The sequence below is a fragment of the Misgurnus anguillicaudatus genome, chromosome 2, assembly GCF_027580225.2.
Source record: "Misgurnus anguillicaudatus chromosome 2, ASM2758022v2, whole genome shotgun sequence".
NCBI lineage: Eukaryota > Metazoa > Chordata > Actinopteri > Cypriniformes > Cobitidae > Misgurnus > Misgurnus anguillicaudatus.
Genome location: NC_073338.2, coordinates 1610291 through 1633103, shown reverse-complemented (window position 1 = coordinate 1633103; position 22813 = coordinate 1610291). Strand labels below are relative to the sequence as shown.

General features: G+C 40.6%; 1 protein-coding gene across 4 annotated transcripts in view; it reads left to right on the top strand.

Annotated features, from left to right (window-relative positions):
• Positions 1-16159: 16159 nt before the first annotated feature.
• The window catches only part of mov10l1 (Mov10 like RNA helicase 1), a 221507-nt gene continuing 214853 nt past the window's right edge, over positions 16160-22813 (top strand). For all 4 annotated transcript variants that reach the window (XM_055201125.2, XM_055201124.2, XM_073871734.1 and 1 more), the window contains exons 1-2: positions 16160-16286; positions 16445-16567. In XM_055201125.2, the coding sequence (XP_055057100.2) occupies positions 16462-16567 (106 nt within the window). In that variant the 5' untranslated portion in view covers positions 16160-16286; positions 16445-16461. The remainder of the gene's footprint in view (positions 16287-16444; positions 16568-22813) is intronic.

The following is a 22813-nucleotide window of genomic DNA, read 5'->3' as shown; positions in this document are numbered from 1 at the left end:
TCCGTCCCTCCACCTCGCCCGCAGGGGCGGGGTTTTTCTTTGTTGAAAAGAAAGACGGCTCCCTGCGTCCTTGTATTGATTATAGGGGTTTGAATGACATTACTGTTAAGAATAGGTACCCCCTTCCTTTAATGTCTACTGCGTTTAAGCTCTTGCAGGGAGCGCAGGTATTTACTAAGCTAGATTTACGCAATGCCTATCATCTTGTGCGTATAAGAGAGGGAGATGAGTGGAAGACAGCACACCCCTACTGGACACTTTGAGTACTGCGTTTTGCCGTTCGGGCTTTGTAACGCTCCCTCTGTCTTCCAAACTCTGGTCAATGATGTGCTGAGAGACATGATTAACAAATTTGTCTATGTGTACATTAGTGATGCAACAATACAGTTAGCCCACGGTTCAATACATACCTCGGTTTTTTTGCCACGGTTTTTGGCACGATTCGGTTCTGGTGGGTTGCACATAAGGTGTTTTTTTTTGTTATAATATGCTTAGGCAATAGGAACAGTAAGGGTTTAAGAAGAAATAAATGAAATCATTTATCGCAACACTCCTTTATTTTACTTGAAAGCAAAGAAAAGTACACTGGTTCCTTGTGTATTGTACAATATAAAATAATTATTTATTTTAAAATGAACACTGACATCTCACAGCTGCTTGTAGCCCATGTACAAACTGGGGAACACATGCATTTTGAAAATAAACATACATGTAAAAGTTAGTAAACATAAATTGACCATTTCAAATAAACATACTTGTACCTCAGTAAACATAAATAAACCATCTTAATTAACTTAACAATACTCCAGAACAGTATTTTTCTTTCAGAATGTAAAGTGCAATTTCACTTAAGTCAGCTATCTTTTCCTGTATTTTGAGATTCTTCTGTAAAAATATTAGCCTGTCAACATTCTCTGCAGCAAGGCGAGAGCATTTTGCACTTACAATGTCCCCGGCAGTGGAAAAAAATCTCTCACTCGCAACAGAGGTTCCTGGGACACAGAGGTGTTGTTGTGCAGCTTTTGCAACATGGGGGAACTTGCATTCATTTGTTTTCCACCATATGAATGGATCAGCATCCACATGAATACTTTCTGCTAACTTGTATGTGGTGACTTCCTCCTCAATGATCTGGGGAAATGGCTTACACTGCTGTTGCTCAGTTTTGAAAAGCTCCCCAAATACCACTGACATTGCTGTCTTCTTCTTGGGAGGGGGAGAGGATGGATTGTCTTCCTCTGTGGAGGGCACAGGATTCTCCACTAGACCCTTTGCATAAAAGAGAATAATCCATTAGTATAATTATTACACATATAACACACACCGCTCAGAACCACAACCATCTCAAGTGTACCATGTGACAAATGTGAAATTTATTTGATAAGTGAAAAAGACACAAGATATATATATATATATATATAAGAAACATCTAAATAGATATAAAAATATAATTAGTACCTGCTGTTCATGCTCCAGAATTTCACGAATGATATTCCTGTAGAGTTTATCACCAGAGTCTTCATCAAGATAAGGCAGGGATTTAAACCTGGGGTCAAGAGCTGTAGCCATTTGGAGGTAATCATGAAGATTAGGGTCAGTGTACCTCTTTGCCAGGTCATTTGTAATGGCTGTTTTGGCTTCTTTGACTGTTGCACTGTCCTGGTCTCCTGGTGACATGGATTTGAGAATCATCTCTTTCAGAGGAAGGATCATTGATATAGTGGGGGTTGTTTCGCTGCTCATGAGAGTTGTCACTGTTTTCAGTGGTGCGAGAACCTGAATCAGTTCTTCTGCCAGTTTCTGTTCACTGTCATTTAACATGGTTATGTTCTTGACAGACAGCTTCAGATCTTTGTCCAGTAAGGCAGAATAGATGGCAGGCTGCTGTTCTGTGTGTATCTTTCCAACATGTCATGTACTGTGTTCCACCGAGTTGTGACATCATGAATTAACTTGTGTCTGGGCAAGTTTAACATCTCCTGCTTCACAGTCAAAACATGGTGGGCTTTGGTGCTTTTGTGAAAAAAAGTCACTATTTTTCTAACCCTCCCCAGGAGGCGGGACACTGCGTTGATTGACACTGCTTTCTTGGCTGCTAGGTTTACAACATGCGCAAAACAACTTATCTGTGGCCCCAGCCCATCAGCTTCATAGACTGCATTCACAATATTCGGAGCGTTATCTGTGGTGACTGGGAGTAACATATTTGGCCTCCTTAACTTCCACGTATTCACTGCCTCTGTCAACTCTTCTGCCAAATGAGCGCTTGTATGACTTTCATACAGGGGACGGGTTTGGAGAACAGCGCTTTTCATTTCCCACTCCGAAATGTAGTGAACAGTTACAGTGAGGTAACTCACGGTTGCGCGCGATGTCCAACCATCTGTTGTCAGAGCGAGGCTCTGTGCTTTAGCCAATTCGTACACAATACTGTTGCACGTCTTTTCGTAGAGGTTGGGAATTATCTCAGTGCTGAAATAAGTGTGAGACGGTAGTTTGTAACGCGGATCGAGTGTTTTTATAAGATGACAAAAGCCTGCATCTCCGATCGCTGAAAACGGCTGTAAATCTTTGGCAATGAACACCCCCACTGCCTTTGTTATTTTTATGTGCCTCTCGGAATCAGTTGGGTATGTAATGTTTTTCTGGAACGATTCAGCGAGCGACTGTTGTTTTTTGGAGGACTTTACCTGCTCTGCTATCCTGCCTTCAGACAGTGATATTGTTTGGTGATGGCGCTTCAGATGCGAAGTCATGTTGGAAGTGTTTCCGTGCGAGTAGGCTATACGTATAAAACAATGCTTGCAGACAGTCATTTTTTTGTTTACTGTTTTTTCTTCCTCGTCATTATACTCAACTGCAAATCCGAAATGTCTCCACACCACGGATTTGAAAGACGCCGGCGCTTCCTCGAACAGTTGCCTGACTTCACCGCCGCTCGCCATGTTAAAGTGTGCATTGGTGTTCACGCCCCCTAACTAGAGCATAGTGTGAGTGACTCGCGGGGAGGGGTTTCCTCATCTCAGCTCGTAGACTAACAGGCACACACAAACAGTCAATTCGGAGAGAAATAAAATGCACATAAATCATTTAAATGTAAAAACCGAAAAACCGCAATTCACAAGCGTGCATTGAACCGTGGATGTCGTACCGTACGGTTCAATATTATATTGAGAATTGTGGCATCCCTAGTGTACATAGATGATATTCTCATCTTTTCTCCCTCTATGCAGGAACACACTCAGCATGTCCGCCGAGTCTTACGCCGGTTGTTAGAGAATAAGCTTTATGTCAAGGTGGAGAAGTGCGAATTCCATCGTAAGTCAGTTTCGTTCTTGGGTTTTGTTATTGCCGCAGGTGAGATACGTCCCGACCCAGCCAAGATCAAAGCGGTTGCCGAATGGCCAGTCCCCGAGTCCCATAATTTATCAGAAATTATGGTCAGGTTGCTCAGCCTCTTACTGCTCTCACTTCCACTAAGGAAAGGGTTTGTCTGGAATTCTAGTGCTCAGGAGGCCTTTGATAATTTAAAGTCCCGGTTTATCTCTGCTCCTGTTCTCTCTATTCCAGATCCGGCTGCTCAATTTATTGTGGAGGTGGATGCTTCGGATGTCGGGGTAGGTGCCGTTTTGTCTCAGCGGTCTGCTAAGGATGGCAAGGTGCATCCCTGTGCCTTTTTGTCCCATCGGTTAAACCCAGCAGAGCGGAATTATGACATAGGTAATCGGGAGCTGCTGGCAGTCAGACTGGCTTTGGGTGAGTGGCGTCACTGGTTAGAGGGGACCTCGGAGCCCTTCCTGGTCTGGACGGATCATAAGAATCTCGAATACATCCGTTCAGCCAGGAGGTTATCATCTCGTCAGGCTCGTTGGGGACTCTTCTTTGACAGATTTTACTTCACCCTCTCTCTCTCTGTGCCCCGCCAGGAATCTCTCTCTTTGCCCGCCAGGATTTCATCTCTGTGTTTACAGATCTGTGGATGTCCTACAGCCCGGCTGTGTTTCCAACATTGTGACTTACCAGAGGAGATCGCTGTGGTCCGCCTCCCTAGTGTTTTTCTATCCACCTCTTCATCACACACACGGACACTGAGAGTTTTCTATTATACATATTACTGATTCACCAAGTGTTTTCTCCTATTATACATTTTCATCTGATGACATTGAGTGTTTTCTATTATACATATATTGAATTAAAAACCTCTGCGCTGGGATTCCTGTGTGGTGTCATCCGTAACAACAATAGTATTAACAATATTATTACATGCACATTGGGTGAAGATCATAAGGCTAAACTTTTAACAAGCTTGTGCTACAATTAAGAGTCATCTATAGGCGACATTTCAGTCCTTGACAAATGGATAGCCAGCCACTGTGCGATCTTATTAAAGTAGGGTGACCATACGCGCCATTCTTCCCGGACGCGTCCTGGCCAGGATTTCGGGTTCGTCTTCCGGAAGTCATATTTGACGACCGCATACCTCATAGATAGAGGATTATTATTATTATTACAGAAAAGCAACCGTTACATTTTAATGTAAGAATGAAACTACGATTGTATGTCTTATGTTTTTAACTGAATATGGCATATGCGGTCAACAAATACAACTTCCGAAAGACGCACCGAAATCCTGGCCAAGACGCGCACGGGAAAAATGGCACGTATGGTCACCCTAGTTAAAGTGCATTTTTGGGGAATGCACGTGAAAGAATAACTAACGTTAATTGAAGCTCGTAGAAAGCGCTCTTAAGTGCTAAGTTCAATTTTATCGGGAAACACAGGCCAGACCGCCCGTTCCCGTCAGGGAAGACCAGAGTTCCGACCCCTACCGTACTCTTAAATTTAATCCCACACCACAAGAATCCTTATTGTCATTTTACACGGTATGCTGCAAACAGTGAAATCGCAACGCAGCCACATCTATTGGGCAATAGCATACACATTTTTTTTTATCACCGTGCCATATCCGAATAAATAATAATTGCAAGAAAAAAGTTTAAAAGTCGGACTGTATAAGCGAATAACACTTAAAGGAGAGCATGATTGCTCTGTCATATGCACAATCTTATTAAAATGATTTCATTGGCATATGTCTGCTAAAGTATTAAATTGATTTAAGTGTGAAGAAGCCTATGGGGCTGTTCTACAAGGCCTATAAATTTGTCTTCAAGCTTGTGTATTATTTATTATTATAGTATATGCCTATTATATAGTATATTATAATTATTGTAGTACAATAATGTTGTTCGCTGGTACAGGTATGCTACACCCTCACGCTCCAGCACAGCAGGTAGCTTTATGTGTCCGTCTCTTCCTTAAGTGATGAACTCCGACATAGTGTTCCCCTTAAGTTGCTTTTTAATGTTAATATTTATAATACTACTGTTCACAGGCGCTCAGAACGGGGGAACTTCGGGTGGACAAAAACAAACTTTGATCATAAAATGCTAGATTTTTCATTTTGGTTTTATTGTAAATGTATTTGATGCATTAGATCACATTCTGACAAAAACAAACCCAAAACTGTTTTTTTATGTTCACGAGTATAGTGGAATATGTAATAAATGAACTGTTTATTTGTTTTTCCGTTTTGAAGACAGAAACGAATAAACAAATTATCCAAAGGTACACGGACCGTATTTCCTCGGAATGTCTGTTCCCCTTCTCACTTTCTGTACACCCAGCTGTTTTTTCTTAATATTTATTTTTCAGTTTTAATTGCTGTGAGCTGTGTTAGTTTGTACAAACTCTGTGCATATGCTATAACATATTAAAAATTGAAAATAAATAAAAAACACCCAGCTAATCTGCTATGCCTGCGCATGTGCTGTCAGCAGAAACGCTTTATTAACTGTAGGGGGAACAGATTTCCCGAGGGAGACAGGATCGGCTGCTACACCGGTCCTCACGTACAGTCCGCCCAAATCCCTCACACCCGCAACAACAAAGCGATGAGCGATGTCAAGTACAACAAGCTTAAAGGTAGCTGTCGCAAACAAAAAGTATTATAAGCACTGCTTTTATACCAGAATAGTATGCAAGAAAGGCAAGAATGTTTATGTAACATGCAACTTATGCTGAGTAAAGAGTCTCTCCACGTCTGTAATTCTGATCTAATAAAGCAAATGAAAATGAAAAGGCTGCAACAAACTAAATTATCATTTGGAAAGCCAGCCAAAGATGAGCAGACAAAGAGGGGAAGGTGTGGTTATTCAGCAAATAGCATACAATATGAGATGCAATACAGCTACCAATTAGATTCAAACCTACATACTGTTCAATAGTTTAAGGTCTCTTGACTAAAATGTTAACTATGATCTTAAAAATCATTTAATCTGAAGGCGAATAGAGACAGAGCGCAGCGCGTCATAACCTGAAAACCATGCCCACCGGGGGGAAAGCAAACCGTCTCCATTGACTTTGTATTGTGAGAGGCCGCCTCCTTGTCATTTCTGGCTTATAACAAAAAACTGAATAATGCCTGAAGGCTGCTGTGTGACAATATGTACAGCTAACAAGCCAAAGGACCCAGAAATACGTTTTGATAAGCTGTTGAGCCGTAAAACACAGCTTTCGCTACCTCACTTTACATACTGAAAGTGTCAACCTGTTTGCACATTTGCCTCTTGTACATTCCTGATTATCTTCATATTTGAGACTACAGTATGAAGAATCCTACCTTAGATCCTGACGTGCAGAATGTTTTTATTACTGGTTTTTTAGTTTATTCCTAACTGTTACGACCTTTGATATAATGTCCAGGTTAAAGGAGCAACATTTATTTAGTTTTTGTGGTAATTCAAAAGTGTGTGGGCAAAAGAAAATGCAACAACAAAAATTGACAGTTAAGTGAAAATTTATTAAGAAGTGAAATAATATAGTAAATGGACAATTAACAAACAAATATGACCAGAGAAAATGAGATGTTGGCGACGCCATAGCAAAGAAATTAAATATAACAAAACCCAACTGACTATTTAAACCCGCTTACCTAACTAAAAACAAACACATGGAAAGAAAGTTTTCAGCGCCGCGCGCCGTATGCTTCCCTACTCTAATCTAAGGAAAATAAAACATACAGGGGGTGGCAGTCACCTCTTACCTAGTGTGTTAGACAAACGAGTTACCTGCGTGAGTGCGATGGAAGTCGCGCGACCTCTTACCTGTCTCACCTCCTCTGGTTTAACCCAAAGAAGCAACTAGAGACATTGCTCATAAAGACAGTGTAAAAGTGCTATTTCCAATAACAAAGGCTAACATAAGTAACAATACTAAACACCTAATGTCAACTAGTAACAACAACAAGTTTGAGTGCAAAGACAAGGGCGCTGGGGTTTCTTGCATCGAAATCCGGTCTTTTGAACTCTGCCAGCTGGAGATCATTACGGTGATAGGCCAACGCCAATGATGATTGGCAGTCTCTTTGCCAATCAGTATTAGGGATTTCCTAAGAAGTGACAGAGGGAGAGAAAGAGAGAGAGAAAAAAACACAAGCACTTCCACAAAACATTAGAGGAACATAACACTCCCACACTTAAGAACAAACTAGTTTTGTGAAAATAACAAGTACATCATACTTGAAGTACATCATACTCTCGAGAGAGCATCAGCCAACACATTTTCCGAACCCTTTTTATGTTTAATCTCAAGATTAAAACTCTGGACAATAAGAGCCCAGCGCATTAAGCGCTGATTTTGATTGTACATGCGAGTCAAAAACACAAGGGGGTTGTGATCTGTATAGACCACCACTGGTAAGCTACTGGAACCAAGGTAAACTTCAAAGTGTTGTAACGCGAGCAATAAAGCAAGAGCTTCCTTTTCAATCGTTGAATAGTTCAGCTGATGTTTATTAAACTTCCGAGAATAATAACTAACTGGATGTTCGATACCATTCTCATCCTCCTGTATAAGAACAGCACCAGCACCCACAGAGCTTGCATCCACCTCTAGTTTAAAACACTTTGTACAGTCCGGTGCCATTAAAACAGGTGCATTACACATCAGGGTTTTAACTGACTCGAAAGCATGCTGGCTCTCAGCAGACCACACGTAAGATTTCGTCGGGCTAAGTAGTGAAGTAAGAGGACTCACTACAATTCTTACAAAAGCTACGATAATAGCCTGCCATACCCAAAAATCTTCGCAATTCTCTCCGGGTCGTAGGAATGGGAAAATTTGTTATCGCCGTGACTTTAGCCGCTACTGGTCGAACTTGGCCTTGTCCGACCTCCTTTCCAAGGTAAGTAACAGTTGCTTTACCAAATTCACATTTTGCTAAATTTAGTGTCAAGTTTGCTTTCATCAGTCGTTCAAATACAGTTCTCAACAGACAAATGTGTTCTTTCCAGTTCAACGAATACAACACCAAGTCATCGAGGTATGCGTTGCAGTTTGGCACATCTCGTAAAACAATATTAACGAGACGCTGGAAAGCTGCGGGAGCGTTTCTTTATCCGAAAGCCATTGCTGTATATTGCAGGAAATTATCTGGTGTTACAAAAGCTGAAATATCTGAAGCTTGTGAAGTGAGCGGAACTTGCCAGTACCCTTTCAGCATATCAAGTTTTGTAACAAAACGTGCAGACCCAATATTGTCAACGCAATCTTCCATGCGAGGTAACGGGTAACTATTCGGTACAGTCACAGCATTTATTTTACGGTAATCTGTACAAAATCTGAATGTACCGTCAGGTTTTGGGACCAATAAACACGGAGAACACCAGGGACTGCAACTTGGCTTAGCCAAATTGTTTTCCAGCAAATACTCAACCTCTTTACGCATAACCGATCGTTTCAATGAATTTACGCGGTATGCATGTTGCTTTATAGGTCGAGCACCGTCCACATTAATGTCATGTTTCAGAACATTTGTTTGCGTAGGAACATCACCAAATAAACATTTAAAATCACTGAGTAACTTCACAATGTCTATTCTCTGAGTCACAGTTAAATGGTCAAGATATGAGGAAAGATCTTTCAAAATCTCAGAATTTTCTAACCTTGCAGTCTGCTGAAAATCATGACGAAACACCACGCCATCTGTATCCGCATCCAACATATCAGACGGTGGCGTCAAATCCACGGCTATCGCAACAGACGAGACAGCAGGCCCTGCAGTCTCTGCAGCACTTGTCGTTGACATTGAAGACTCTCTGACGTAAGCTTTTAACATGTTAAGATGACAAACACGGGTTTTACGTTTTCGGTCAGGTGTGCACAACATATAATCAGTTTCACTCATCTTCTTTTTCACAACATATGGACCACAGAAACGAGCAGACAAAGATGATCCTGCCACAGGTAACAACACAAGCACTTCATCACCAGGTTGAAATGATCGCGCTACCGCCTGCCTATCATATTTGTGCTTCATGTCTTCTTGAGCACTCGCAAAGCGACTCCTTAGCCAACGACCAAGCAGTATGAAGACGTTCCCGAAAAGTGCATACATAATCCAATACATTTGTCTGTGAACTCCGTGTAGGCTCTAAGATGTGATCTTTAAGAACTTTTAGTGGACCTCTAACTTGATGTCCGAACACAAGCTCAGCGGGGCAAAATCCGAAAGATTCCTGAGTAGTCTCTCTTACGGCAAATAAAACTAAAGGAATCCCCTCATCCCAGTCTTTAGCGGTATTATGACAATATTTCCTTAACATCGACTTAAGGGTTTGGTGAAACCTCTCAAGTGCGCCCTGAGTCTGCGGGTGGTATGCACTTGAGACTCGGTGCGAAATGTTCAAGGTTTCCAGTACTTGATTGAAAAGTTTTGATAAAAAATTTGTACCTTGATCAGTTTCTATTATCTTTGGAAGTCGAATGTAGAAAAGAACTTCACTAATGCCTTACAAATAACAGGTGCAGTAATTTTTCTTAGTGGAATCGCCTCGGGAAATCGGGTGGCCATACACATAACAGTTAATAAAAACTGATTACCAGACTTCGTTTTTGGTAATGGACCAACACAGTCCACCAACACATGTTCAAACAGTTCTCCCATCGCAGGTATTGGAGATAAAGGCGTGGGTAGAATTTTTCGATTTGGCTTTCCAATAACCTGACATGTATGACAAGTACGGCAATAGCGAACAACATCTTTCTTCAACCCAGGCCAAAAAAAGTGTCTTAAAATCCGATTGTATGTCTTTGTAACTCCTAGGTGACCAGCTAGCTGGTGATCATGAGCCAAGCACAAAACGTGTTGACGATAGGGAAACGGAACCACAATTTGATATACAATATTCCAATCTAAAATCTCGTCAGCGTTAGCACACCACTTTCGCATCAGTAAGTCATTATTTAGGAAGTAAGCACATTTCTTATCCTTAGCCACATCAAGTGAAATAGCAGAATTAAAACAAGTCGCAAGAGTTTTATCCTCTTTCTGCGCGGTGATAATTTTCTCCCGTGACACTGGCAAATTAAGCATTTCTGCATCTGACTTCATCTCACCTATAGGTCTTCGGTTTTTGAACAATTTTTCGTTTCAAGATTCATATTGAATGTATCACCTGACAACAGTGGACACATAAATGAAGTAGACATATTCACTACATCACCGACTTTTCGTGACTGAGCACGGGTAACGGCGCAGGCTGGGAAAATATCAGGGTAAGCTTCAGACAGTGAGTCACATAACGTATCTGGTTTATCGACAACCTCTACAACAGGCATTATTTTTCCACCTGCTAGGTCATTTCCGACAGGGCCGCATTAATGCATGGGCTTACCTGGGCTTAAGCCCAGGGCCTCGGGCTGGGAAGGGCCCCAAGTTGCCGGAAAAAAATAACTGCCGCATTTTATAAAAAGTTGATACTCCCTTTAAAATTATGCTTAATTGCTTTGCTTTGAATGTCCGTGCGTGAATGCAGTTCCTGCGCAAGAAAATCTCTCACTTACTATAGGCTACCCTGCAATCATTAGTGAGCTTTTTAAAATTTCTGTCTGAAATATCCATTATTGCATTTCTGAAGGCAACACGGACAGCTTTCTGATAAAGTGACCAAAAGTGCCTTTCAAGTGATGAACAAAGACTAAACTGAGGACGCGTTTTTATCTTAATATGAAAGACAACGTGTATATAATCATTCATTAAATGATTCCTCGTAACATTTTAAAGCCAAGATGTACAGAACAGCACACAAAGATATTACACAAAACATTTTTGATAACTAAATCTAATAAATAACAAATTAGATTCTGCCTCGGAATCCAGGGCTAAGTTCAGCGATTGTTTCATTTTGAGATTTAGCGTGGCAAGGAAATAAAAGACGAGAAATTACATATAGTTTGTGCTACCCGTTACTGTAAATTATAAAAAACAAGCTTTATATACAATTACTTAAACGGTTCATTTATAACCAAAAAACACTGAAATTAAGGATTTTATAGACACTATATATGCTTTATTATTTTGCACAGAAATATCTGATTGCTTACTTTCACTTTGATCATCTCTGTATTCACAAAAACGGCTTACCTGTTTTGTAGCTCAACTTTTGACAAGTTAAGCAACCTTTTAAAATACATTTTAAAACTTATACTTGTCGAAAAAAATCAGTTTTGATGTTACGTTTGATGAATGCCTAAATATGATCACGCAGAGCACCTAGCACAGTTGAATGTGACAGCATGCAACCGCGTAACATCGACACAACGAAAAGCAATCCAAAACTTACAGAACTTAAATTAGATCAGAATTTACCTTTATAATTAATAAAAAATAAAAACAAAATAAAGTCAGAATCAATAGGTGCAGAACATGGGTGCAAAATGCGTAAATGCGCAGGGGAATAAAACCCACAAATAGTTTAATCAGATAACACTAAATAATCTATAAATTAAATAAAAACAAGGAAATATTAAAATTAATTTTAAAATAACGAAAGTATAGAATTACCTGTTTTGTCTTTTTAATTGCAGAAACAAAGAGACTTTGCAATGGTTTCTGGATATGGACGTCTAGCCCTGTCACGGGATTTAGGCTATTAACAGACTTTAAAAATATTTATTGAAAGCTACTATATTATTTACTTAGTATTATCATAATAGGATGTTTATTTTTTATATTGGGAGAAAGCTGTTAAATGTGAAATCAGATACTGTGCACTCTTATACAGCCAAAATTAAATGATCCTCAATTTTATAACACATCTGCGACAATTGACTGTGCAGTAGTCGAATCAGGCTTCTCCTGTCAAAGCATCGAATCTTAGACTATTCGGGTCACCTAGGACTATGTGCATATGTTATGCAGTGATATTTGTGTATATTGCGGGCATTCTGATATGGTTTTAATATTTTGTAATTCCATTTATTCCAGCAAAATAAAAGCATGACAACTTGCACTTAGTGATTATAAAGATTGTGTGAATAGGCTGCAATTCTGGTGGATAAAGGGCCACACAAAATGATAAAGCCCAGGGGCCCCTTACAGTGTTAATGCGGCCCTGATTTCCGAGAATAAAATCCACACCTTTCACAGGAAGAGAAGGACATACAGCGACCCTTACAAAATCAGTGCACAATTCACTCTGTAAGTGCACTCGATGAAGCGGAAACTTCACGCAACCCATCTCAATTCCCTGCACAATCACACTAGAGCCACAGAAAGTATCCTCAGATAATTGTAATTTACCTGCCACAATAAAAGATTGCATAGCACCAGTGTCCCTGAGTATTTTTATCTCTTTCTGGTCTGCACTTTTTCCCGACAGAGATATTAACCCATTTGACACAAAAGGTCGGTAACTTTCGTCAAATTTCTCTACAGGTTGTACTTTGACCGCGGACTTAACAGTTTTAACAAACCCAACGCTTTTTGGTGGCGGTTGCTGTTTTCGTTTCAACGCCAAACAATCAGCGATAACATGCCCTTTCTTGTGACAGTAAAAGCATTCACGCTCTTCTTTATTAGCAGAGCTAAATTTTGAACGTGACGTGTAGAAGAAAATACATTCTTATGAGTTAAAATAAACTCATCTGCGAGTACGGCTGCGTGCGACAAAGTAGTCACTTTCTGCTCATTAAGATACACAACTATGCGTTCCGCTAAACAATCCTTAAATTCCTCCAACAGCATCAGCTCTCTTAAGGAATCAAAATCATTTACCTTACTAGCAGAACACCATTTATCAAACAATACTCCCTTCTCCCTAGCAAACTCCACAAATGTTTGTGTAGGACTCTTTTTGTGTTTCCGAAAACTTCCACAAAACATTAGAGGAACGTAACACTAACCATTTATTTACATAATTATTTTATAATCATTGGTTATCCATATCATTGTTTATTTGATTATTAATAATATTTTATCATTATCAATTTTATTATTATCCTTTTTATTATTACATTATTGTTTGTTTATTCATTATTCATTTATTTATGTTATGTGGTGTAGGATGAACCCAAATGCAGACAACAAAGGGTTAACTAAGGATATTTATTAATGAATAAAACAGAAAACAAAACCCACGAGGGGGCAAAACAACAGAAACAGCACAACTAGAACAGGAGTGAACACTAATCAGGGCAGACACTAAACTACACTAAAACACAAAACAGGGCTACACTAAACAATGAACTTGACAAAACACAACTATATTATACACTTGACTAGACTAGACTTTGGACAGCGTACTTACAGGACTTTGGAAACAATGCACAAGCACAGGACAACAAACACAAGGATCTTAAATAGAGGACAACTAATGAGGGCAACAGGTGGCAGGAGTTAAACAATGAAGATGAGAACAACAAGGGAGGGGGGTAAAAGAGACAAGACACAGGGAACACGTGGTCTAGTAAACCAATACTAAGACCATGTGAACCCACACAAAACATGGGTCTGTCATGATTCTGCCACAAGACAAGATTAAACAAAGGACAAGATGGCAGAACCATGACAGAATCCCCCCCTAAAGGAGCGGCTTCCAGACGCTCCCCAGGGGAACACTAGACACGGGACAAGACAGACTGACAGATAGACATACACCAAGAAAACATGACAAATATACATAGGGGCAGACAAGAATACACTACAAAGGGGTTGGGGTGACACAATAAAAACAACAAACAAGGGAGGGGGGGCGGAGGCAAAACAGAGTTGACAAAAGGAAGTCCAGGTAGGGTGGAGCTGGGTGGGCAAGGGGTCTTGGGTTCAGGGGTAGTAGAGGGCTTGGGACGAGGAGTCCGGGCAGGCTTGGTGGGGCTCTTGGAGGGAACAGGCTTGCTAGAGGATGCAGGCTGGGAAAGGGGAACAAAAGGAGGCAAGGCAGGGTTCCAGGGCGTGGTAGGGGTAGACAAAGGAGAAGACGGGGGCAAGCCAGGACTCACAGGGTAGGGGAGAGAGTTCAGGGAGGACATGGAGACAGTGGCAGGGGACCAGGCAGATGAACAGGATGACTGTGCAGGGGAGGAAGCAACAGAAGGAGCCGGTGAGACAGGGGGCGCTGCGGCCGGCAGCGGAGACGAGACAGGGGCCGTGACAGGGGGCGCTACGGCCGGCAGCGGAGACGAGACAGGGACCGTGACAGGGGGCGCTGCGTCCGGCAGCGGAGACGAGACAGGGGGCGCTGCGTCCGGCAGCGGAGACGAGACAGGGTCCGTGACAGGGGGCGCTGCTTCCGGCAGCGGAGACGAGACAGGGTCCGTGACAGGGGGCGCTGCTTCCGGCAGCGGAGACGAGACAGGGTCCGTGACAGGGGGCGCCGCTTCCGGCAGCGGAGACGAGACAGGGTCCGTGACAGGGGGCGCTGCGACGGGCTGCGCAGACGGCAGGGGCTGCAGCGGTGGCTGTGCAGACGGCAGGGGCTGCAGCGGTGGCTGCGCAGACGGCAGGGGCTGCAGCGGTGGCTGCGCAGACGGCAGGGGCTGCAACGGTGGCTGCGCAGACGGCAGGGGCTGCAACGTTGGCTGCGCAGACAGTTTTAACCCAATTGCTGGGTTATTGTCAATCAACCATGTTGAAACAACCCAGCAGTTGGGTTAAAATAACTCAGCCGTTGGGTCATTTTAACCCGGCAGTGTGTTCTGTCCAATAGTGACCCAGCCCTGGGTTAAAAACAACCCAGCATTTTTTAGAGTGTATTGTTCAACTGTGTTGTTAACTTTAATAATTGCACTGTCCATGTAGTGGACCTGACTCACATTTCACTGCTGATTATATATGCTCTATATAATTGTGTATGTGACTAATAAAAAAATCTTTAATCTTGATGCAGCGTTCCCTCCATAACTTTTTTTTATCTCTTATGTTTGTCTTGATTTTGCATTTTCACTTTTCAATTTCTACATTTAGTCCAAGGGATTCACTTCGATTCTAGGGTTTTCATTCTTTGAATTTTACACCATGCTTTTTAAAAATGTCTTTGGATATGTCTTTAATATGTCTTTACTTTTGTCTTGGGAAAAGCTCATGAAACTCACAAATGTGAGACAACTATAAGACTGAACAACAATGAAATCAATAAGATATATGAAACATAGAAATATAACGAATGAATGAATGAATGAATAGTATAATAAAATATAGAAATATAATGAATGAATGAATGAACAAATAAATGAAAATATAATGATAAAAATGATAATAATGAAATGGATAATAATACAAATAATATTGAATAATCAAATTAAAAATTATATGCATAACTAATGATTATAAAATGATTATGATGACTATGTAAATAAATGATTAGGAATAAACTAAAAAACACAATAATAAAAACATTCTGCACGTGAGGATCTAAGGTAGAATTCTTCACATTTAAACTCTCTAATTCTACCTTCTAAACTATGTTTAAAAACTGCCATGCATTTGTTGTTGCTTCTCTGTGTTTTCTTTGTTTCTATTTTTTTATGTAAAGCAGCTTTGGATAAACAATTGTAAAAAGCGCTGAATAAAATCTTTTTTTTTTATAAAGTTTATAATTGTATTTATTTGCATATGATTAATTTCATAATGTATCTTCCATAAAAACTATTTTTTACTATGGCTACCAGATTGGACTTTTACATCAGCAGTTGACTTTTATCATGTGGTTGTCGTGTAATTTTATGCTTCTTCGACTTCATGTGGCGCCGCAAGAATCACAGTCGGATGACGTCAAAGTACCGCGAGAGCGATTCGCGAAATCATACGGAGTAGTTTGCTTTTAAATCGCTCTCGCGGAACTTTGACGTCATCCGTTTGTCGGTTCTTGCGGCGCCGCATAAAGTCTAACAAGCCTATGATCAAACTTCCATACGCAACACGTGCCATCGGTGTCTCGGTTTTAATACAGGTATGTCTTTTATCCATAGCCGAGAACTTTAAAAACAAATGTTTTTAGGTCTTGTCGTTGATTAACTGATAGTTTATAGCACTTTTATGGAGTTAGAATAACTAAATAGTCATGGACAAACTGCAGTCTTGCATTAAATAGACGTTTTCTTTTTGCAGACGCTGAAATCATAATAATGGTGAGTGTCGTGCAGTGCTTTATGTCCAAGGTGCTATCACCCCTGTGGCGTCGAGTACACGATGAAAAAGAGGTCCAGAAAGATGACGGACTTGGTTTTGCTGGTAAGTAAGAGAACAAACATACTTAACTTGGTTTATACATTAAGACAGCGATATCATATTACAAGGCGGAAGTCAGATATTAAAAAGCACAACAGCTAAGTTAGCAGGTCTAGAATATTAACACAACACGCTTTAATCATCATCGCACGTTAAGCTTTTTTGTTTTGTTTTAAGCAGCTCTCAGTCTCACGCATTCACGTAATTGTTTTGTCTTTAATTAGTGCACTTAACGTTAATTAGTTCGAAACTAGATAACAATAATATAGAGCTCCATCCTTTTTCAAAATATTGCTTGAATTAAAGGAGCGGTGAATTAAAGAATCAATTTTAACTTGATATTTTGTTATACAGGATGTCATCATGAAATGAACATCCTGCAAGCTTCAGAACTAAAACGTCCTCTTTATTGAAATATGTTGCACATTGACAGAGTTCCTGGTCGATTGGAGAAACAAGATGTGCGTTTAATGTAGATAAACTAGACTAGTACTTGAATGTAGGATTTATGCGGAGTAAATAGTCAGATTCTTCTGGTGGCACGAGTGTGTTCATCATTAAGAGAGAACTGTTTGTGAAGTAAAAAGTATTCATAAAGTAGTATAAATCGGTTTCAGCGGACCATCCGTGATGATACAAACTAAAACTGGTTACTTTTATAAATACCATTATGAACCTTCAGTTTACCGTTAAAAACATTACAGATGAGATTTCCTTTGTGTGTGTTTTGGGTCTTAGTCCAGTAGGATTTTATTATTGTTTCCTACAGAGACCATTATACTACATTTATGCATTTGGTAGATGCTTTTATACAAAGCGACTTACGGTGCATTACATTTTACCAACTTGTGTTCCCATGACCTTTTTGCTGCTAAAGCAATGCTCTACCACTGTGCAATACAGGAGCACAGTTACATTTACACTATTTAACAGCATCAGGTACTGTATTAACAGTAATGCCTCTGTGTGTTTCAGAGACTTTAAGGGGCATTATCAGGAAAATATTACTTCTTATTTCGATCAAAGAGTTTTTTGACGGGCACAGTTACAGACTAACAGTAGGTTTTAAAACAAAACTTTAAGGGGTGATTTCCCGAACAGGGATCATCTTAAGTCAGGACTAGGCCTTAGTTTAATTATGAAATATAACTAGTTTTAACAAACATGCCTTACTAAAAGCATTACTTGTGTGCATTTTAAAGCAAAACAAAGGGGACTGATGTATCTTAAGATATGTCAGTGCAATATGTTTTCAGTTTGGACACCTCTTACATTTATTTTAGTCTATGACTAGTCTAAACCCTGTCCGGGAAACCGCCCCTAAAAAAGTTATCCCAGAATCAGGTCTCTCAAAATCCTGATGTTGGTACAGGCTTGCGTCACATTGAGCATCAGAATGTTAAGAGAGCAAAGAGTCATAAGTTAATTCCAGCATTCTGTATTTTGCCATGGTAACAGCTCAGAGTGACCATAGCATTAAATTAAAATGTTGCGAGTTTTCAGTTCATTCTTTTAACAACATTCATTACAATCATTCATTAGTTTTCTCCAAACCCAAAGTGATGTACATATGCAGAATACGCAACCTGATTCTAGATTCAAAATATACCCATACATTTCAAAGACTTAAAAACAGGTTTGCATTAATATTTGCATTCACTTAAAAAAAGTTTGCATTAGATTAATATCAAACAAATGACCCTCAATCTTTAATAAAATAATCCTGAATATCTGTAAGCACATGTATTTTATTGTAATTATTTTGACATGGTGATCTGTTATGAGTACTCATGGAAACAGAGTGTTCAGTTGAGAAATACAGCTCACCCTATCCACCAAATTGTGCACTATATCGGTTGTCGGCCATTTTGTAGTGGTGTCCAGACCTGAGTGAACAATTTAATTCCTTAAATTCGTTCACTACTTTTTACCCACAATCAGTGTTGGGAACGTTACTTAAAAAAAGTAATTATTTATAGTTACTAGTTACTTCTCACAAACAGTAACTCAGTTAGTAACTGCGTTACATCATTATAAAAGTAACTATTTACCAGGGAAAGTAATTATTGTGTTACTTAAAGTTCAAATATTTCAAATCTGTTAAATTAATTAAATGGATACTAAAGAGAAACCACAAATTTTGTAGCAGCATGTAATGATGTGAGGTGCTTCATTAGATTAGACTTGCCACATATGTGGAGAGACTCTTTCTTCATAGGCATTGCATAATTTGTAAGTTGCACGTTACATAGTCTCGCGTAGCCAGACCTTCAATACTAAAGGTGTTTTTCGCTGCTTTTTCTGGACAAAGCCCGCCCACAAGATGTTTGACTGACATGTCAAACAACCAATCACAGTTTGTTTCGTCTAGGGATGTCCCGATCCGATCACGTGATCGGAAATCGGCCCCGATCACGTGATCGGCAATCGGCCCCGATCACGTCATCGGAAATCGGCCCTGATCACGTCATCGGAAATCGGCCCCGATCACATGGTTTCCGACTTGATCGGAATCGGACGTTACCTCCCGATCAGGACTCGGATACATATGCAGGGTTTAAAATCCATCAAGGTCTCGCTCTGCTCCGCGCCAGTGTACATGCTGCGCTGGTGCGTGCGTGTGAACTGACGAGAAGAAAATAGGCTTGTTCGACTTCATGCAGCGCTACAAGAACCGGCAGCCGGATGACGTCAAAGTTCCGCGAGAGCGACTTAAAAGCAAACTCCTCCGTATGATTTTGCGGATCACTCTCGCGGTAGTTTGACGCCACCCGGCTGTTGATTGTTGCGGCGCCGCAAGAAAACAAGGTGTTTTCATCATAGGCATCATACTCGTGCGTGCAAGGAACCCACAACAAAACCGGGGTTTTACCGCTCATTTAAACGACACTTTGATCGTTTTTGTCACCATGTGCTCAGACGGAGCTCCGCGTCTCACTCAGAACCTCAAGAACGCCCATTCGCGCAGGATCATTTGACATTACTGTAGAGATGAGAGATAGAGGTAAGAATGGTGCTCACGTCGAAAAAACTTAATAAAAGTCTAGAAACAAAGCATTAAAGTATGTATAGCCATGTCACTCATCTCATTATACTAGATAACTGGATACAAATGGTTGTATATTTTAATAAAATAATGTATTTTGATTATGCAAATTAATTACGACCTAACTATAGCTATTTTTAACCAGCTTAGGGAATCTCTATGGCTATTTTATAAGACATATTGCTGAATCAGTATGTTTTGTTTCTTGTTAATTGTTTCTTTGGGTAGCCTATCTTATGCCTAGAATTAGTCAAGGTTGAGTCTTATAACTTCTTTCAAAGTTTGATCAATAGTGCATAATGACATGTGCACCAAATGCATATAGGCGTCAGACTCATAGATTTGCATAATTTAAAGTTCAGGTTTTAAAGTTCCCAGATAGCAAAAAATATCCGCATGGCTTCTATATGCCGCCAGCCCCAAGCTGTCGGCTATAGGTGCATCCCGCTGGCGGGGATGAAACTTTTGCCGCCGAATACGTCACTCTCATTTGTTGCGAGATGCCGCCAGCATGCAGCCGGCGGACCGACTGCTTAATTTATGCAAAAGCGGCTGCCGCGGCGGTCCGCCATCAGACCTGTTTGCGATTACGCCCTTATGCCGCTTTCTGCCGCCAGAGCACCGCCGGTGGTCCGCCGACTCATTGTTATCTGGGTTTGGGTCAACATGTGGCACAGCTTTAAAACTGAAACTTATAAAATCCTATCAGAGGTACAAAATGTCATTGAAACACACCAGTGGCTTTGCTGTCATTAGGATAAAACATGTTACCCCTCAAACCCTCCCTCCTAACAGAGTATCTCTACAAAACAAACCCTAATTTAACCCATGTACATATTAGGGGTGGAACGGTACACAGAAGTCCCGGTTCGGTTCGTACCTCGGTTCAGGCGCCACGGTTCGATTCACTTTCGGTACAATAGAGGGAAAAGCAAAACAAAAATGAAGAAGGCATTTTTTTTAGTACTTAAGCTAATCTTAAAAACATAGGTGTCCTTATCAGTGTTATTTTGAGATGTCATGAATATGAACTGAAATGCATTTAACATACTATCTCGTATTTCAAAAATGTATACCACTTTAAGTAATCTTGTACTCATCTTTCATACAAATATGGGTTCAAATGTATTAAGTGTTACCTAAATACATTTTAAAATTACATTTTTATTTCATATCAATGTACTAAAGAACAAAAACATAGCCTTGTAGGATGAATTAATAGGTGTGTACGACTTCACGAGGCGCTGCAAGAAACGACAAGTGGATGACGTCAGAGTAACGCGAGAGCGATTTGAAATCAGCCTCCTCCGCAAGATTTCTCGCGGTACTCTGACGCTGATGGCGCTGCGTAAAGTTTAGCACACTTAAAAAACTGAAAGCAGCTGAACTCGACAGAACTGCCCTGCGTATGCCTGTTGTATATAGCAGGACAATTTATCTCCTACTTCTCAGCGTGAGAAATACAAAGTGTGGCGTTTGAACTGAAATGCGTGTGTGTCAAGGTGAATGCGTGAGACTTGAGAGCCCTGATTAGATGTATTTCCACTCACATACCTAACAACTGCTGAACAACGCCGATGCAAAGTCCTCGTCTTTTCCACCACTCTCTCGCCTGTACTATTGTAACTGACTGGAAAACTGATGTTTTGCCAAACTTGCGATCTTAAAGAGGCTGGCGGAGCGTCTAACTCTTGTGGAACACCACTTGCCATCGCTGCTCACTAACTGACTGGACCGGCGTCGACGTGATAAAAAAATGCAGAGTGCCAGAATGTAGACGGTGCTCTGATAGAGAACATACATAGGCGGAGCTCGGATGCATCGGCGCCAATCAGAGCTTCAGAGCTAAAGCGGGGCAACAGATTAGCTGTCCATAAAGAACCGCCTATCTAACAGTAGTTCCGCATTGCATTAATTATTTTGCACGCAAGTTTTTTTATTTTCATACCGTGTATTCTCCGTTTAAATTCATGCACCGAACCGTGACCCCTGTACCGGTTCGAAACGAATACATGTATTGTTCCACCCCTAGTACATATATATATATATATATATATATATATATAGCGCTGGCAGAGAGTTAGACTCTTTTGACTCCACACAGAAACAGCAATGCGTGCGGCATGACATAAGGAACATCCTGGTTCTGTTTTTTCGCTCTTCTTTATTCTTTATGTATTATAGAAGTATCGGATTGGGACTCGGTATCGGCAGATACTCAAAATCAAATGACTCGGACTGGACAGCAGCAGCAGCACCCGCTGCTCATTGAGAAGAGAGAATGAATTTAAATATATAATAGGTTTATTAAATCTAATCAGTGATGGGAGTAATGTGTTACAAAGAAACACTTGCAGGCAAGACATTTCTGATCTGACGTCGCAGCGCGGCCAGCTTTGTTCTTGCATTAGAGCCCGACCGATTTATCTTTTTGCCGATTTTATCGGCCGATATGAGCCTGTCACAGATATATCTGTATCTGCGTATGAGCCGCAGATATGCAGTCGATATGAACGTATTCTTACAGAACACATTAAATGCCTTTAAAAGGTGTAAGTACTTGTTTGTCCAGCAGAGCGCGCCCTACTGGTTGCTAATGGTGACCCAGGTCACTCACTGTAGTGACAGCAGCCAACCCCCCTTCACTACAGTCAGTCTCTCAGTTCAGGTGGTGGCAGTCACGCGTTTTCTTCACAACATTTTACACCTGGTATTAAGACGCGCTTTGGTCGATTGGATTATAAGTGTGGTTAGGAGACACATGTTGTTCCAAATTAAGTGGGTACTGAAACATATGGGTATCTTTTCTCCTTGAAAAAGTGATTTTAACCACTGATTCTTCATAACTTCATCCTTTGGTAGTGAAAACAACACAAACTGAAAACACAGCGTGATATGATGTTTTCACACTAACTAGCTGAAGTGTCTGTGTAGGCATGTCATAGTTTTCGTTTCTCCCGGGCAAGGCTGTAGGCAGAGATTATTATGCAAAGTGTTCGTGGAAAAAGACAGGCAGGAGATTCAATCCATATGACGACTTGTTTCAGCGATTCAGACTCAACTCCCTACTTTAGAAGCCAATAACTTTATGAATCGTGCACTTTTTGGTTCAACTACTTTGCACATTGTTTACACTGATGGACCGCTAAATGACACACTGCAATACAGGGAATTTTGGATCTGTGTGGCTCTTTAAACCTGGA